The sequence below is a fragment of the Acinonyx jubatus genome, chromosome E1, assembly GCF_027475565.1.
Source record: "Acinonyx jubatus isolate Ajub_Pintada_27869175 chromosome E1, VMU_Ajub_asm_v1.0, whole genome shotgun sequence".
In the NCBI taxonomy this organism is placed as follows: Eukaryota; Metazoa; Chordata; class Mammalia; order Carnivora; family Felidae; genus Acinonyx; species Acinonyx jubatus.
The window spans coordinates 33470349-33482742 of NC_069397.1; the positions used below are offsets into that span (position 1 = coordinate 33470349).

General features: G+C 45.5%; 1 protein-coding gene across 4 annotated transcripts in view; it reads left to right on the plus strand.

Annotated features, from left to right (window-relative positions):
* CA10 (carbonic anhydrase 10) overlaps positions 1-9565 on the plus strand; it is a 488580-nt gene extending 479015 nt beyond the window's left edge. For all 4 annotated transcript variants that reach the window (XM_053212276.1, XM_053212275.1, XM_027034159.2 and 1 more), the window contains 3 exons: positions 3498-3652; positions 5531-5705; positions 8273-9565. In XM_053212276.1, the coding sequence (XP_053068251.1) occupies positions 3498-3652; positions 5531-5705; positions 8273-8295 (353 nt within the window). In that variant the 3' untranslated portion in view covers positions 8296-9565. The remainder of the gene's footprint in view (positions 1-3497; positions 3653-5530; positions 5706-8272) is intronic.
* The last annotated feature ends 2829 nt before the right edge of the window (positions 9566-12394 follow it).

Below are 12394 nucleotides of genomic sequence, written 5' to 3' on the forward strand. Positions count from 1 at the left end.
CTACTCATTCTGCTGCCTCCTTCCTTCCCTCCTCTCCACCGCCCCAAATAAAATAAAATACAATAATAGCAGCACGCTAGAGTACCCAATATGCTCTGCATGCAAGCTTGGTTAAACAAATCGCATTGACCTTTAATAAAGATGTGCCGAATGCTTCCTTCTCTCATTCAGTATGTTAATCTTCGGGCCAAACCGCCATCAGAGCAAGCATCATTAAGTGCAGATCTGATCTTGCTACTCCCCTGCTGTAAACCCTTCAGTGCCTCCACATTGCCTACACGATGAAGCCCAAACTCCCAATAGTGCAGAGAAGGACCTCCCGGGTGTGGCCTGTGCCAGCGGCCAACTTCATCTTGCACAACACCCCTCCCTCCCTCTGCACCTGACCAGCACTCTAGCCCTCTTCCAAGGGGAGTCTCTCTCTCTCCATCCTCAGTTCTTTCCCTACAGTGCCGTTGACACTCACCCCACTGGCAGCTACACTGATTACCTCCTGTCATTCAAAATGTAGTTCGGGTCAGCTCCTCCATTAATACTCTCCTGAGTCCCACCCCTAGGCAGAACTGACAACCTCTCAGTGGACACAGTACAGATATATGTCACTGTCTCTGTGGCTCCTTGCTACATTCACTTAATTACATCCTGCTCACCTACTCTTAGCTTAGTGCTTGACATACATTAGGGGCTTAAGAAACAGTGAGAGCCAAATAATGGATATTCAACAGAAGCTTACCGTGTTGATGTCTGATCTGACTCTCAAGGACCATCACATTGACATGTGCTCTGGACACTATGGCTTTATTAGAGAAGCATCTGACCATACAGGGCAGGGTACAGACCCAGTCCAGCCATACTCCAATCATTGCACCTCTCCTGGGCTTGTCCTGATTCCTTCATGTTTGGATAGGAAGGTAGATACATTTAAATGGAAATTGAAAGAAAGTCCTTTCTTCTAGGGTCGGTCTCCAAATCCAGCTTGACCTCTCTGTCTGTCTTATGGTCATTTTGTGGACAAAGCTCTAGAGATGTTCAATTCCCCCCGTCAGGGTAGTCAGAGCAGTTGGGGAAGGAGGAGGGAAACGGTGGTTTTATTTACATCATTTCAAACCACTGAATCAGTTGATTTGTTCTTAATTCAGTTGACGAGGGAAGGAGCACTGAAGTTCAAGTTCCCTTGGCAGAGATGACTCTTTCTTATCAGAGAAACTTGAGTGAGCCATTTCTGGAGATGCAGAAGGTAGGGGGCCTCTGCCCAGGAAAATGGGTTAGCATCCTTGATGCTCTCAGGATCAGAAGGTAGGAACAGGCCTGACCAAGGTGCGCTCACCACCACCTGACAGAAGAGCCCACATGTGTTTATTTTGCCATTTGTTGTCCGTCTCCTCAATAAAATGAGGGTGGACACTGCATCTATCTTGTTGACTGCTCTATCCCCAGACCTTAACCCTATGCCTGGCACAAAGAGGTGCTTAGTGAACATTTATTGAGTGAATGAATGACTTTGGTCTGGAAGTCAGGAGAGCTGGCTTCCAGTTCGCACTCTGAAGTCACCAGCAAGCTCTGTGACCTTAGGCATGTTACTGTGCCTCTCTGATCTTAAGCTTCTTGTCAATGAGGAGTTATTATCCACCTGACCAGTTTTACAGGTCACTGTGAGTTTCCAGCTGTATATGAAAGTCCTTTTTTTAGCATTATATGTGCACAGTACTAAACCTGAGAGATGATGTCGACTATTGAAGAGTTGGTCCTTTTCCACTGGGCATTAGAAACGTGGATGAGAGGATCTAGGAGGACTGGAGGAACCAGGCTCATCCCTCCACCTGCCAGGCACTGGGTTCCTGTCGTGCATTCTCTGGGCCTCCTGGACTGGCCACAGTGGTGGACACTTATGATAAACTGGGAATGCAAGACCCCTGGACACTTAGATCTGGAATCACCAGGATAGAGAGGGCAGTGGAAGCCATGAATGTAAATGGTCTTCTCACTGTAGAGTGAGGGGGGGGAAAAAGCCTTGGACATGTCCCCCAATAAATGTCAACACAGAGAGAAGTAGGTGGAAAATCAGGAGCCAGCAACAGAACCTGAGAAGGAATGACCAAAAAAAAAAAAAAATAGGAATACCAAGCATGGCATTTTGGAAGCCAGGAGAAGAGAGTAAGAGTGCATGGAAAGAAGGGGAGGGATCATAGAGGATACGAGTGAGAGAGGCTCATTGGAATTTGTGGATATTTGAAAACTTCAGTACATTCAGTGTTTACAAAGTACAACCAGTGTGTTGAATTTAAAAATCAGAATGAAACAAACCAAAACGGCAATTGTTTTTAGTTGATCGAGGTGCCTTTTATCCTCTTGTTTTCTCTCTTTTTTCCATGTAGTCTGATATATACTTATGTCACTTTTATAACTGAAAAAGCATATTTAATACTAAAATACATATGAGTGTGACTACCTCAAATACGTGTAAAAAGAGAAAAGGCTATGTACATGGGCCCGATAGAGAGGAGATCCACAAAAATGAAATCCATTGTTGAACTTAACTGTTGAATCTCATGGTAGGATCTGGCCTGATTTGCTTTTCTTTCTAAAAGTGTTTTCTTAACGTCCTTTTAATTGAGCAATGTAAACAAATAAGAATGGTGACCAGGAGATGTTTCAATAGGTCCTGAAGCCTTTAATTGTATATTTCATTATGACTATAATGCTATGGGTCTAGGTCTCAGGGGCCATCACCACGGACTTGGTTCTTTCCTGTGTCCTTGTAGTGACCACATTTCTGTTCGCCAGTATTCATTGCCCCCATCCTGCTGGAGAAATGTGCTTCTTTGAATCCCCGATGTCAACCTTGACCATGTTACTTCTTGGGCTGCCAAAGTGTGAGCAGAAGTGACATGTGTCCCTTCTAGGATGGAAGTTTTAAGAGACAACATATGCTTCATCATGCTTGCTTTCTATCATTGCTACTCACAACGGTCTTAAATGGCAGCTGCTCTATGGGCCCGAGTCCCTGAGTGTGAACAGCAGTGACATGGAGGCAGCTCCCAGTCAACCTAGGGTGAACATGTACACAAGCAAGAAATAAACCTTTGTTGTTTAAAATAACTGAGATTCATGGGGCCCCTGGGTGGCTCAGTCAGTTGAGTGTCCAACTTTGGCTCGGGTCATGATCTCACCATTCGTAGGTTTGAGCCCTGCATCAGGCTCTATGCTGATAGCTCAGAGCCTGGAGCCTGCTTCAGATTCTGTGTCTCCCTCTCTCTCTGCCCCTCCCCTGCTCATGCTCTGTCTCTCTCTGTCTTGAAAATAAATAAAACATTAAAAAATTTAAAAATAACTGAGATTGGGGGGGTGGGGGCAGGAGGCTGTTCATTACTATAGCCTGTCCTAGCAGATATGGTCTTCTGGAGTCTGAAAAGAAAAAGAAAAAAAAAACAATTATCAGCAATATCACACTTTCTCAAGAAACCTAACTCTTAAATCTTTCTTATTTTCTTCTCTAGATGATGCATATTTACTACAGGGACTTAATATAGAGGAACTATATCCAGAGACCTCTAGTTTCATTACTTACGATGGGTCGATGACTATCCCACCCTGCTATGAGACAGCAAGTTGGATAATAATGAACAAACCTGTGTACATAACCAGGATGCAGGTGAGCTTTTCCGGGGTCTTTTAGCTCATGGGGAAGACAGTATAAAGACCGACTGGGTTTGTGGAGCGCCTGTTCTATCAGTTTGCTAGGACTGCTTCAATGAAGCATCATAGACTTGGTGGCTTACACAACAGAAATGTACTGCCTCACAGCTCTGGAAGCTGTAAATCCAAGATCAAGGTGTCAGCAGGGTTGATCCATTCCAAGGGATGTAAGGAAGAAACTGTTCCGCACCTGTCCTTCAGGTGGGTTGCTGGCAATCTCTGGTGCTCCTTGGCTTGTAGAAGCATTGCCCGCTCTGCCTTCATCTTTACATGGCGTTCTTCCTCTGTGTCTCTGTCCAAATCCCCTTTTCTATAAGGCCACCAGTCATAATGAATCAGGGCCCACGTTATGACCTTAGCTAATTACATCTGTAATGAGCCCATTTCCAAATAAAGTCACATTCTGAGGTGCTGGGGTTAGGACTTCAATTTATGAATTCTGGGGGCACACAATTGAAATCACCACACCTGTGTTTGAAGAACCAGCCTCTGAAAAGGCTTAGCATGAACTAATTATAGATAGAACCATCCCACCTGTCTGAATGAGAAAAGAGAGCAGGGTTCCCAAAGTGTGACAGCTGTGATGTTCAGACAGTAAGTGAGCAAAATGGGTATGTCGAAATATGTTTGAAAAAGCTGGATTTAAAAAAAAAAGTTAAATAGATTTTCTTACTGGAAAACTTCTCAGGGCCTTTAAATTGATAATATATGTGTCTGTCTCCAAGAGAAGGCACGGGATGTTTAGCATTTCACGAACCTATTTGAATGTGGGATTTTTTAGAGCACCTCACCGGACTAGCATTCCTCTGAACTGCATGAGAACCAGTGGCCACGTGGTGCCAGCTTTGCTAATGGCTCAACTGTGTGCTCCTAAAGCTGTCACCCCCACTTATGTGAAGGGAATACTCCTCCTTTTTGTAACGAGGGGGGGTAAATTACATCTGTTCAAGTTTGGACTTCTCTGATGGTGAGCGTCTATAAAAACTCAAAAGGAAGATAGATGAGCAAAGGAAGTGGAGTCCAATCTCCTTATCCAGTCTCCTTGACAGAACATGTTCTCACAAGCCCACAGTCTGAAGCATTTGAAGGCTCTGATGCTATCTGTAATGATCGGGATTCTTTAGGTGACAAGGCACCCCCTCCAGATGACTTAAACTTAGGGAAAAGGATGTATTCAAGAGATATGGGGGCATCTCATGGAAGTTGAGATCAGAAATTGAGGTCAGGAATTCACGAGAAGTCCATCCTCCCAGTTCTTCTCTGCTCCTTGTTGCACATATGCTTTATTCTTCTTTTCTGTTGGAGACTCTTCCTTTGCTTCACAGTCCTGGGGTGGAACATGGTAGAAAATGCTCCAGTCCAGCCACCTGGTCCTGATAATCACAGAAAATGAACAAGATTGATCCAGCGTAATGTAGCTCCGACCCTGGGACCAATCACTACCGTTTGGCTAATACCCATGTGGGGGAATGATTCCCTGAATTAGTGAAAGTTATCAAACCATGAGGTGTCAGAGAAAAAAAAAGGACACTGGAGAACAACTAGATAGATTTCCTCCTTTGACAGAGAGTGTATTTGAGGATAAGAGAGAGCAAAAGGACTTGTTCAGAGCCATGTATGACCTAGTCAGATAGAAGCAAGGCTCACTCCATGCACGGAGGCATCAGTGGGCCTGCAGCACAACTGAATCCATGAAACAAGGGTCTCTGCAGGGCTCACACGCCCTCTCCCAGGCAGCCAGTACCACCAGGCATGGCCACGGTCTACGCGGTCCTCCTTTTTCCCTAGTGCATTTAGGAGAATGGGTCGGACTCAGCTGTGTCTCTCTCCACAGATGCATTCCTTACGCCTGCTCAGCCAGAATCAGCCATCTCAGATCTTTCTGAGCATGAGTGACAACTTCAGGCCTGTGCAGCCGCTCAATAACCGCTGCATCCGCACCAACATCAACTTCAGTTTACAGGGGAAGGACTGTCCAAACAACCGAGCCCAGAAGCTTCAGTATAGAGGTGGGTGCAGTGGCTCCGAGGGCAGTCGACCCCAGCCAGAGCTCAGCCATCTTGTTTAGGCTGGCTCTTAAAGGCCTGGTGTTAGCTCCCAATATAAGAACCATGATTACAAATGATGATGAGACCACCACCTTCCATTTGTATCGTGTTTTCCTGTTGGTAAAACCTATATATCATTAGAGATAGAGATTAGAGAGAGAGAGACAGAGAGAGAGACAGAGAGGTAGAGAGAGAGAGAGAGATATTAGAGATAGCAATAGAGTTAGGGATAGGGATAGAGATAGATAGGGAAAGAAAAAGAAAGAAAGAGAAAGGAAAGATAGAGATAGAGAGGTGAGGCAGGGGCGCCGGGGGTGGGGGGAATGCTCAAACCTTCAAATCCCTTCTGGTTCAAGCAAGACAGCATTAAAAAAAAAAAAAAAAAGGAAAGAAGGAAGGAAGGAAGAAAGTTTTATCGGAGCCCAAGTTAGGACAGCTGCCAGGTATATACAATCTTCACAAAGAAGAGAGTGCTCCCATGAAGGAACATTTGGTGTAGGGTTATATACATTTTTTATATAAATAGTTACAAGTCATTACACTAAGGACATTTCCCAAAATTGCAGACCTTATCTCAAGCTTCTAGAATCTACAGCACCATATCACTTTAAACTTATGGGAACCAGGGAGGTTTTTCTCCTTTTTCTATTTCTTTCAGTTTTTGCTTAAATTCCAGTTAGTTAACCTATAGTGTAATATTACTTTCTGGTATATGGTGTAGTGATTCAACACTTCCGTACGTCACCCTGTGCTCATCACAACAAGTGCACTCCTTAATCCCTGTCACCTATTTCACCCATCCCCCCCACTTACCCCTCACTTACCCCTCCCCCCCCCCCCCCCCCCCGCCACTCTGGTAACCATCAGTTTGCTCTCTATAGTTAAGAGTCTGTTTCCTGGTTTGCGCCCCCCTCTCTTTTTCCCTTTGCTTGTTTGTTTTGTTTCTTAAATTGCACATATGAGTGACATCATATGGTGTTTGTCTTTCTCTGACTGATTTCGCTTAGCCATAAGACAACATTTTTATTGCCATTTTACCAAGGGCCCAGCGAGGCTGATTTTCCAGTGTTATTTGTTAGAACAGGACAGCTAGAAGCCTTCAAGTTTTTAGCTATGTGCACGGTGGTCTCCACTCACCTTTCTCCCAAAAGGCAAGCAAATGTTCTGGATGCCAGGCCAATGGGATCCAATGAGGAACTATGTGTGAGCACATCGTTTTCCAGTGCTGTGTTTCTAGAAGTGACTATTATCCCAACTAAAGAGAACATTTAAGATGACTCCTGCCTCCTATAACCCTGTTCTGCGTATCCAGCTCCCTCTCTTCCCTTATGCATGCTCAGTAACTGCCAGCCATTGTGGTAAACCCTCAACATGGAAAGGAAGATGGAGACAGAAGAAAGTCATGCAGATGCCTTCAGCAGGGAATCCACACACCTGAGCTCCAGGCCTGGTTCTGTCACTACCAAGCCATGTAAACCCAACAGTCATTTCCCCCAGGACCTGGCTTTTTTCATGATAGTCCCTATACCATCTACTTCATGACTTGTGAGGAGCAAATGAGAGCCTGGGTGGGGAAGCCCTTTGTAGCAATAACGTGCTGCCCAAATATGGGAGCTACGGATGTTATCAGGCAGCTTTTAGAAGCAGCTACCACTGCTGCCCCGAGGTCCCCCACTTGAGCTCTCCTGCTTCCCCCACATTTCCCTCTTTTTTCTCTGTCAGATATATGCAGAGTGTCCACACTACAATTTTCTGTTCCCTTCTAGCCAGAACTACCAGAAAAATACTCAACTCATTCATTGAACCTTCCCTTTATTCAACACCTATTTGTTGTGCACCTACTAGGTGCCAGGCACATACTTAGCTAGGTGATGGGAATACAGTGGTGAGGAAGACAGATAAGACCCATGCAGAGCTTACAGTCTGGAGCAGGGATCACAAACTTTTTCTGTAAAGGGCCAGCTGTTAAATACTTTGGGCTTTTGAGTCATATGGTCTCTGCTACACTCTTATGTTGTAGTGTGAAAGCAGCCATAGACATTATGTAAATTAATGGGTGTGGCCATGTTCCAATAAAACTTTATTTACAAAAACAGATCACAGGCTGTCTTTGGCCCATGGGCTGTCATTTGCCCACCCCTGGTCTCGAGCACTGCCATCCACTAGAGCTTTCTGTGACTATGGAAATGTTCTATATCTACATTGTTCAGTATGGTCGCGACTAGCCACACATGGCTGTCAAACATTTGAAGCGTGGCTAGTACGATGATACACACTAAATTTTTAGTTTTATTTCATTTTAATTAATTTTAATTAATGTTAGCCACGTGTGAGTGGTAACAAACGTATTGGAGAGCTCAGGCCTAGAGGTTTATGAGGAAGTGGAAGAGGTAGTTGGGATACATACATGCAATTCCCAGAACTGTCCCTTCCCCTTTGGAGTAACCCCCCCCCCAACTTCATTCACATTAATTCAACTATGCCTTGTTTTGTACTGTGTGTGTCTGTGTTTTTTTCTTCCTTTTCAGTAAATGAATGGCTCCTCAAGTAAGGAACGAGGCCAAGAAGAATCTCAAGAAGAAATGCTACAACTGTGAATTGATGTAACCTAGATACCCCTTCTTTCTTCTCTCTCCTTCCCTCCCTCAAGCCTCATCCACTCTTTGGATTGGCCCTTTCTTCATGAAAAGTGTCTGCAACACCATGCCAGAGGAACACATCTCTTATACACACCCACCAACACACACACACAAGCACTCACACACACACATGGACACACACAAACGTATCCACACACAGACACACTTACATGGCCTCCAAGATGGGAAGTCAAGTTTCAGAAAAAAAAAACAGGCTCATTCATAAGAGGTCTTAGAAGAAAATAACCAGTTAACCTGATTACAATTTTGATACTGTTTTCCTGAACTAATAAATCTACCCAATGAGACTTTTCAGCCTTTGTACATACAAAATTCTTCCAAAAGAGAGAGAGGAGGAAACACAGCTCCGACAGCATCAAGTGGACTTTGTTCTTGGTATCAAGTGATCTCGGGTGGTGTCCTAGGATCCTCTGAGGGTGCTGGTGACAGGTGAACCAGGACAAAGTTGGCCAAGGACACTTATTTCTAGATTATGATTCTTCTGTTTACTCAAAAATTTAAAAAGAAAAGGACAGACATTGAAGAGATACACATTGTATATATATCACTGCAGACCAGAAAGAAATGGAATTATTTCCCCTCTTTGTCACATATCTGTAGTAGGATTTGCCAAGATCAGAATCGATCCATTCACTGTTTCTTGTTTTCCAAAGGTCATACATTGTGTTTGGTTATTGTTAACAGCTCAATAAATGTGTTTAACGAGTTCATTTCATTTTTCTGGCTTTGGTCTGTTCTCCTTCCTTACAGGCGAAGCCTCAGTTCCATGCAACTGCATTCTTTGATTTCACTTATTCCTTCATCTACCTGTTCCGTTCGTTTGCAGCCAGTCTTTACTGAGTTTGTGGCAATCAGGAATGCATTTGCTAAGCAAGTATAACTTTAATTCCACTCCATGGCTCGATCATTCATACAAGGTGAGCTTCAGCCTGAGATAGCAGGCGACAGATTTCTTGCGTTTCAAAACTGCCATCCCCCCTGTGATGTTCCCTTGAAGGAATGCACTTTGCCTTGTAAATTCCTGGGAAGGGGGTGTCTTTTCTCTCCAGGTGCAGCCGGATCTCACAAAATACAAACGAATGCCTTTCTTTCCTTGTTTATAATGGTCACTCACTGTGTTTGGTTACTGTCAAGAAATCAATAAATGTGTTTAACAAGTTACCCGGTACCCATGTCTGCCTTTATTGAGCAGGAGGATGCTCCCTGCTGAAGCCTCTGCATCCTGCTGTGTCTGTGAGCAATTGCGCTGTGGCTGGCAGGGCAGCAGAGCCTCAGAGCAGCCTGGCTGGCCATTCCCAGAGCCGGGTAATTAATACCCTGTTGAGAAAACATATAAGCTTAGCTGCTGGAAGGGAAGATCTGGATGTTCGTTCAGTGGCGAAATTAAAAATAACTCACGTCTCTCCTTTCTGTCACGGTCTCCTGAAGGAGGGAAGGCACAGGCATAAAGGGGCTGTGCGAATGGGAAACTTCGCAAACACATGGGAAGCTTCAGCCAAGTGACGCATTAGCCATATTAACGACAAAAATAAACAAACAAATAAAAATAAGAACAGCCAGATGGCTCATACTTGAAATAATACGCTTAATTGAATTTTTTTCACTTTTTACACCAATGTTAGTTAGATGGTGGCCTTAGGCGTGATGACATGTGAGCCTGTTTCCAAGCAATTGTATTTTTCCAGAACACCAAATCTGCAAAGGTTTAAGGTAGGCAGGTGGCAGCTTGCTGCTTTCTCTCTGAGTCGGAACCTTCCCTAGCCAGCAAGGTCAGGCAACGTTTCATATAGTGGTTGGGGAATATTGGTAAATCAACCAGACTTGGCTTCAGACCTTCACTTTGTCACTCGTCTGCCTGCCGTGTGATCCTAGGCAAGTTGCTTTACTTCTCTGATCTGTATGTTGGGGATGCTAGTAACCGCCTCTGCGAGGTGGGAGGCTTAAATGCAACACAGCTCCTTTAAACAGCTAGCCCAATACCAGTGACGGTTCTATACATGGTGCCTAGAGGCCGCGTGTGTGGCTCCCCTGTCAGGGTTTCTCTGGACCATACCATACCTCCCTCTACAAGGAGGGGTCAGCACCAGTCACAAAAAAGCCATCAATTAATATCAAACAAGAGTAATAGGTACCCCGCAGACCGCATATAGGTAAATGCCTGACGTGTGTCAGGGCACAGAAGGAGCACCAGTGAGGAAGAAAATGGGCCAGGGCTTCTAGACTCTGTTCCATTACTAGCATCCTCTGTGATACAAATCAACTCCCCTTCCTGGGACACTGTCCTTATCTAGAAAGAACGTGGGCATGGCAATCTCCCATGGCCTCTCCACTGTCATTCCCTAACTCTGCTCTCATTCAGCTCTCAGTCCAGGGAGAGCAGAAGAAAACCCAGGCCTGACACCGTAGGGTCCCTGGGCACAGGCAGAATTTCACTCTGGCCACACAGAACCGGAAATGGAGTGAACTCACCGGTCTCCCAGCTCCTTGGCCCCGTCCCAAATGTGCCTTCTCCCCACTCACCGGGTCGCCCAAACTACAAAATGGAAATAGAGGCACTTTGCCCTCAAACCATGTGGAAACAATAAAGATTAGCTAGATTTGTACCACTCCAAGGGAAAAAAAATAGAAAAATTTTAAAAATATCAAAAAGCCCGTGAGAGTTGACCTGTAAAGCCATGAAGAAACAAAAAAAGATTTATCCACGTGAAGTGCGTGGGTGCTCAGAAAGGAGGTGGCCAGCAGTGCTGGGTTGCGGGCAGAGCTGCAGGCTTACATGCAGGGATATGCATGCCATGCCCGAGTTCCCTCCTTGGCAAAATGGGGAGGGGAGGTAAATATATGGAGAAGAGAATGCTGGGCAAATTGCATGAGAAAAAGAGAAGACCTGGTGTGGAGATCCCCAGTGCCCCTCTCAAGGACACCTTCTGTGGTGTCCAACAGGATTTAGAGCCTGGTGCCCACCTCCCTCGGTAGCAGTTTGGTTTCCATGGTGACGCCGGGACAGCCACAACTCGCTGCACTAAATGTGTCTGGAATGTAACATGGAGTTTGGTCAGGAGAGCAGTCCTCCATCGCAGCCCATAGGCACCCAGCTTAGGCCGAAAGGTTTGACTGAGAATCCTCAATTAACATATGCCAGCGCCCCCAGGGTGGGTCCTTACCCTGCTGGACCCCAGAGCACTCATAGCTCAGGAGAATGACTATTTTCCTCTTCCAGAAAGCCTGAAAGTAGGACCCGCAGGAGCAGAAACTCACTTGGACATCATCCACCGGCTGGCACGGTTGAACATAAGAAAACACCCCAATAAGGTCTACCGTGGGCTGCACGTGTCCTGTGGGCCAAGCCCTGTGCTAAACAACTTACAAATGGCATTTCGCTTCACCTACACAGAGACCCGCCAGATAATCACCATCGCTGCTGTGTGTTATAAAAGCAGAAACTGCACTTCTTAAGATTGGGTGACACAGGGTCACACAGCTCACAAACAGCAAAGCCAGACCCCGCTCTTTTAAGCCAGTGGTTCTCCAAGTGTGGCCCTTTCAGCATCACAGGGAAACCGGGTGGAAATGCAAATTCTCAGACTGCACTCTAGGGGTAGGAGCCCAACTGCGTGTGTTTACACAAGTCCTCCAGGTGATTCTGGGGCTCACTCAAGTGAGGAGCTCCTGGAAATTGCTCACTTCCACTCCCTCCTACTCTGGAGCCTCCAATCTTTGTTACACACTAGACTCTCCTGGGATGTTTTAAAAACCTGTTTGCCCAGGCTGCACTGGGTACGACTGAAGTCAGAATGTCAGAGTGGAAGCCAACTGTTGGTGTTTGTAAAAATCCCCAGATGATTCCAACGTGCTGCAAAGTTGGGAACCACGTGCCTGTCTGAAGGACCTGCTCAGAGAAAGGCTTGCCTGTAAGGTGTGTCCGTGGGACCCCAGAGACCAGTATTATCTCATCAGTCTTCTCTTTTCGGAATCACATCCCAATCTTTGTGC